The 6,389-nt window shown below is 52.1% G+C and overlaps 1 protein-coding gene across 1 annotated transcript; it reads right to left on the reverse strand.

Annotated features, from left to right (window-relative positions):
* Positions 1-1,833: 1,833 nt before the first annotated feature.
* LOC128267406 (insulin-like growth factor-binding protein complex acid labile subunit) lies at positions 1,834-3,908 on the reverse strand. The gene has a single exon (XM_053004235.1). The coding sequence runs from the start codon at positions 3,906-3,908 to the stop codon at positions 1,932-1,934; it is 1,977 nt and encodes a 658-aa protein (XP_052860195.1). The 3' UTR covers positions 1,834-1,931.
* Between the last annotated feature and the right edge of the window lie 2,481 nt (positions 3,909-6,389).

Here is a 6,389-nt window from a genome sequence, read left to right on the forward strand (position 1 = left end):
TCCTAGTCATTAATTCCGTCGGAAGCGATGCGACGATGAGCACGGCGTTGGGCCAGGCGGCGGTGTGTATAAAACAAAAACACGCACCACAATAAGCATCCACGACAGTGGGCCAGGCCAGTGGCCAACATACCAATCATTAAAAGGAGGCAGCAGCAAATTACCACCCGCGGGAAGTGAGCTCTCTCGGTCGTCCTGGACACGGACGACGGATCACCCAAGGAAACGAAGGGCTTGTAGCTCGCTTTCGGTATGTCCTGAAGCGGGGGCTTCCGGAGACACCGGGTACGGGCAATCAAAACATCCGTCCCGGTGTCCGGTGAAGTGATAATTAAAAGAAAACGACATCAGAGGCCATCGGGAGGGGATTTGCCACCGCGGAGTTCGGATGTCTTCGAATTGTGCGCGGTTTTGATTGTTTGTTTTTTGTTTCGTATCTCAAGTTTCGATTTTATTCATCTCTTTTCGTCTCAATTTCTGTTTATACCATCTTTCACACCGTTTCGTTGAACTCGGGTTTTCGGTTTGTTGTTTTGTGGGTTTTCTTGTTTTTCTCTTTATCCTGCGTGTCCCGTGCTTATATCACTATACAATGCATATTTAGTCGATTCTTACAAGTCGCAGCTTACAAACATCCTTAATTTCCGCTTTTCGTGTCCGATTTTTTATTACATGCCGCCAATTGGGTGTGCTTAAGAATGAATCAGGGCGGGGATTACTATAGCTCAGTAACATCGTTTTTCCGGCCTCCGATCCGAGCTTCTATTTTCAGCTTTCATTTTCCGTTTTGCTTCTGTTCTGTGGCTGTGAGTGTGTGTGTTGGTGATTTTTACTGTTAAACGTTTGGTGGAAAACATGAAAACAGATCTCCCCTGTTGGCTCTGTTTTGCTTTTCCCGGAAGATACCCGATTTGTGAACTCTGTGCACCCCAAGAATGTCCCCATTCATGTGTGCATCGTCAGATTAAGAACATCCGATAAGTCTTCTTCCTTATCACCACAACTGCTTCGACTTTTCGTTTCGTTTTTCTTGCTTTGTGAGTAAGAAAACCACATACAAAAAATCGGAATTGTCAAACATTAAACAAAACTCGACCCCCGACTGGGACCCGTTCGAGACTAATTTAGTACTTTCTTGTCTATCGTTTTGATTCTCTCGTTCTCTTCAATAAAAACAGTCCGACGTCTCAGGTGTGCATTAAAAATTGCATAACTCTATGTTTTGTTTTTTCCATCCCGTCCCTTTTTTGTTTGCTTAGTTCCTGTACCTCGGTAGCGCTGTCCCGCATGCGTAGCTTTCTAAACCCGCTGCAGATTCGTAACGTTTTACTCTTATCCCTCCGAAAAAAACTCTCGCTCCTGCCGCTCTATAATACGATATACGTTAAAAAATGTCTATTTACAACATATTTACACCAACTGAAGCTGAGCTCTGTTAACCTTCTTGCACGGCACACAACCTTGCACAAACACCCAGGGTCCGAACAAGGTCCGGGCCGGGCCACACGGAAACGGTTGTACTGTAACACGGTTTCGCATCCTTTCTTTTCCATTTGTCTTGGATGGCCGACCCGGATCAAAGTAGGCTCTCGACACTCGATCGCAAACACGGCTCATCGTGCGCCTGAGACATGCCATAGAAGGTAGATAAATTAAAATTGACTAGAAGTACGTTCCCTATCGCGCCCGGGGATCGTCCTATGCGAGTCGTCCCGGGTCCTGGGAGACGACGCCCCACGGCTTGTAACACCCCGTACACCCCTTCTTAACGCTACTAACAACAACGATTCGAGAGTAAAAAAGGTTGTGAGTCTTGTTGACGTGTTTGTGTTTGTGGTGCGCGTAGATTGTTGGTGTGCAAGGTGTGACTGCGTGTGTGCTGTGAGAACGGGCTTTCGATGATATAGGTGTCCGACCCGACCGTGCACGCTTTAGGTATCGGCCACGTTCTTCGGCACTTCGTATATGTGGTGAGCGTACTGTGGCGAGTACACGGCGACCGAGGAGGCCTGCGTCTGGCCGGAGACGCCGGACACGGTTGTACCGCAAGACAGGCCGGAAGAGGACGTCGAGGAGGAAGTGGTCGACGAGGATGTACTGAGCGGACCCTTCGGGGTCTGCGGTAGCGGTGGTTGCTGATGGTGGCCAAGTTGCTGCGGTTGCGGCTGCTGCTGCGCCTGATAGACACCGGCGACGGCCACGATCGAGGCGCTCGAGGGCTGCTGGAGTTGGTGCTGGTGCTGGTGGTGATGTTGGAGCGTGTGCTGAGCGGAACTGGCCCCTGCTCCCTGCTGGTGAGCGGTGTGCTGGTAGTGGGGATACGGCAGGGTGTACTGACCCCCGAACGGGTGCTGGTAGTTCCTGTACGCCGGATGATAGTTGTACGTGTAGATGTTGCAGTGCGGCTGGTGGTACTCCACCTCGCCCAGGGACTTCTGCACCTCGACGTCCTTCTCTTCCTGCAGCGTGGCCCGCTTATTGCTGCCACCCCAGCCCGTTCGCCGAAGGGCGTCCAGGATGCGATGCCGCAGTCGGTACACGATCAGCACCAACGTCGTCACGCTGGCGGCCGAAGCCACGATGATGGCTCCGAAGATGGCCCGCTCCTTCGACTGGAGGTGCTGACAGCCGAGCAGATCGGCCGTCAGCTCACGCAACAGTTCCCCATGCAGTCGGTCCGGACCACCGCACACAATCTGCACCCCATCGTCCGGGGCGTCCTGGCGAGTCTGGCGCTGCAGGAGATTCCTCAGCCACAGGACGCCACAATCGCACACGAGCGGGTTCTCCGTCAGATCGAACTCCGCCAGATGCTTCCACGGGAGCAACTCCTCGTGGAACGTCCCGATCTTGTTGTCCCGCAGTGATACCTTCCGGATGTGCGGTAACCCGGCGAAAGCGCCCTCGTCCAGCGAGTGCAGTTCCTTGTTCGAGGCGATCGTGATCGACTCCAGGTTCGGGTTGGACGAGAACGCACCGGACTGGATCTGGCGCAGGTTGAGCGCACCGGAGATGTCGATCGACTTCAGGTTTGGGAGACCGAAGAACGCACCCTCGGGGATGACCTCGAAGTCGTTCTGGCCGATCGTCAGGTCCTCCAGACGCTTCAGCGCACTCAGCGGCACCGTGGGCACCTTCAGCAGGTGGTTGTCGGAGATGTCCAGCGAGCGGATGTTCTCCAGCCCGCGGAACGTTTCGGCCGTGACGTTCACCAGCATCGACCCGTGGATGTCGAGCCGGCGAAGTTGCGTCAACCCCTCAAACGCACCCGGCAACACTTTGAACAACGCGTTCGTGCCGAGGAACAGCTCGGCCAGTCCCTTGAGCGGTGTCAGCGATAACGTCGGGATGGTGCTGATCGAGTTGTCGTCCAGATAAAGGACCCGCAGATTGCCGAGACCCTCGAAGGCGCTCGCGTGCAAAGTGGCGATCCGGTTCTGCCCCAAATTGAGCTCCTCCAGCCGCGGCAACGCCTTGAACATCTCCACCCCGATTGCGTCGATGAAGTTGCCGCGCAAATTCAACACCCGGAGCTCGTCCAGTCCGCCCGCGAACGTTTTGTTCGTGATCGAGCCGAGCTTGTTGTTGTTCAGATGCAGCTGCAGCAGCTTCTTCTGGTACATGAAGATCCGCTCCGGGATGCTCAGCAGATGGTTGTAGCTGAGGTCCAGCATTGTCAGCTCGGTGTAGAACTGAATCGACGAGTCGATCGACTTGATGCGGTTAAACTTGATCACCAGCCGACCAATCGAAGGGTTCAGCGCGATCGGCAGCACATCGAGCTCACCCTCACCGCACGTCACGTGGAGCTTCTCATCGTCACAGACGCACCGGGCCGGACAGTAGGACACTGCACCGGCAGCGGCCGCCACCACCAACAGTAACAGTCCCACGGCGTGACACTTCATTTCGAGAGCACTGCTGCGTCAGAAACGCACCACAACCGGCGACCAGGACATACAGGACGCGGCACTGTCTGAAGGACACACACACGCACAACCGGCACCGGAACCGGTGTCCGTTAAGCCGAGCACAGAAAGGCACTTTAATGGGAGGTCCCCACCGTGATATGTCGACGGTCCTGATAAGCGGTCCCCCCGAGTGGTCCAGAGAGTCCTTTTCACTGGCCGATGAAGCTGATGATGATGATGATGGCGAATTTCGCGTCAATGCCCGCGTGTGGCCACCGTCACTAATGCTGCCTCACGAACCGCCCATTAACGAGTGGCGCGCGGATCGAGGCGAAAAGTAATTTCCTGTTTCAAACGATATGCTTCTGGACACGGGTTACACGGTTTATCCGATTTTGATGGCTTCCGGGCGCCCGATACTGGCAGTTCTTTTCACTCACACTCTGTGGCCCCCTTCACGCAATCCGATGGAATCGCACGAAACACCCGTTTTGGAACGTTTTCTGTTACCGACCGATCGGCGAGTCGCTTTCCTTTCAAGTCGAACGAAATTTTCTGACTGAAGCTCGCTCTCCCAAAACGCTACCCTTTTATCGGTCCAGGTCACTCATATCTTTCACGTGGAAACTCACTCTCTTTCGGTATTTTCCCGGCTGCTTCGCTCTCTCTCTCTCTCGCGGCGTCTCGATTTTCCGGTACCTTTTCCCTGGGAGAGAGTGTAAACAAATGGTCAATTGGTTGAAATAGCTGCGAAAACTTCGAAAAAAATAATTAAATGTAATCAAATTTTAATTTAATTCAAATTGAAAGAGATCAATAATCATGATGAAAGGCAACAGAAGCAGTTTAGCTACTGAATAGCTAATGAATGATAGTTGATTTTGTGTGTAAATTTTTAGACGTCCTTTTTAATGTTTGTAGATTGATGTTTGAATAAAGTAATAAAGTAAATAATAATTTTTTAAATGTTTCTTCCTCGTTAGATATTCGAATTTCAGTGTGATAAGTGCCATCTATTGGCCATCGTTGACGTTTACTCGGCGAGAGAGAGAGGAAACACATCAAAGCGAGACAGCTGGTGTGGTTTCCTCTCTCTCTCTCGCCGCTCACTCAGAGAGCCTTTTTTCGCTCCTTCCTCTCGTGAGTTCCCGAGAGATCAGAGAGCCAGAGAGATAGGGAGAAAGAGTGCCCCCTGCAAGGAAAAACGGTGGGCCGCGGACGGCGCTAAATTTAGAACCATTCTGGAGAGCAACCGTGAAACGTCACCGAAAGTCTTTCACGGGCACGGGGCGATCTATCACGGCCCGTGACACGACGGCGGCCGATTATTAGTTCGGGTGGTCCCGTCCCGGTTCCAGGAATTCCACGGCCTCCGGAAAAGAAAGACATAAATCGGCACAAAACACACGCGGCCGGCGCCCCCCTTGGAACGACGGCGATTGGCGACGCATCGCGCCACGTCTTGCAGCAGTGTTCCAGACACAAGACCCCCTCAACCCCGACACACACGAGGATCCGTGGACTGCACGAATGTGAATTATGTGAAAATGATGTGGCGCAGTCTCACGGGCGCGGCGACTTGCAAAAGGTCCGTGTGTCTGCTCCGTTTTCGGCTCCAACGGCTCCTGGTGTCGTCGTCGGGGGGGTCTCTTTTCTCGCCGAAGGACACTAGCGCCAAGGCGGACCAAAATAACCACGGCCCATCGGGGAGCGGCGTGACCCGACCCTTGGCCCGCGCGTGTGTGTCTTTGTGTGTGTGGGGCGAAAATAAATAAAGCTCCGATCAATGGGAAAAATATAGCTCCCAGGCGTATTGATTAATGGCCGCATCGGTCGGTCGCCGCATCCATGGGTGGTGGCCCGGCCTGGAAAACTCGGTTCGGTCTTCCGGCGCCGAGGGGGGAAAAATTGATTTTCTCCTGCAGCTGTGTTGAAATGTCTGTTCGATCGTCGGCATGTGCCGCTATTAGCACCGCCGGTTAGAATGGTTAATGACGTTAGAAAATGACAATAAACTTTCGGCAAAAGATTGACCCCAACAAGTGCCTAAGATAGAGCTGCTGCTTTGAGGCGATCATCGACTGATTTTCTGCATTCGCTTTTATCCTTTAACAGCTATTAAGCTGTTGAAGTAGTTAAAATGACCCTGAATAAATGAGACAAACAAACCAAAACCTTCCTCCAGAACTAAAACGAAATATTTCTGAATACATAAGAAAACGATTTTATTTATACAACTTCAAGAAATCAGTAAGAAATCATCAGCTTGGATCTAAAATTTATTAATTTCGTTCAACATCCGTCCTTCCAAATGACGTTCGAATATCTGAATCATATCATTGGTCACGGATCGGAACCCCTTGTTTAATTTAAAAAACGTGACGGCTCGTTTGTTTATTAGAAATTTTGAAATCTTCAAGCCCATCGGGCCCAACCGACCGGTCATGCCATTCAGCGCACCGGACGACTTCATCAAAT

Source organism: Anopheles cruzii, chromosome 2 (assembly GCF_943734635.1).
Source record: "Anopheles cruzii chromosome 2, idAnoCruzAS_RS32_06, whole genome shotgun sequence".
Lineage (NCBI taxonomy): Eukaryota > Metazoa > Arthropoda > Insecta > Diptera > Culicidae > Anopheles > Anopheles cruzii.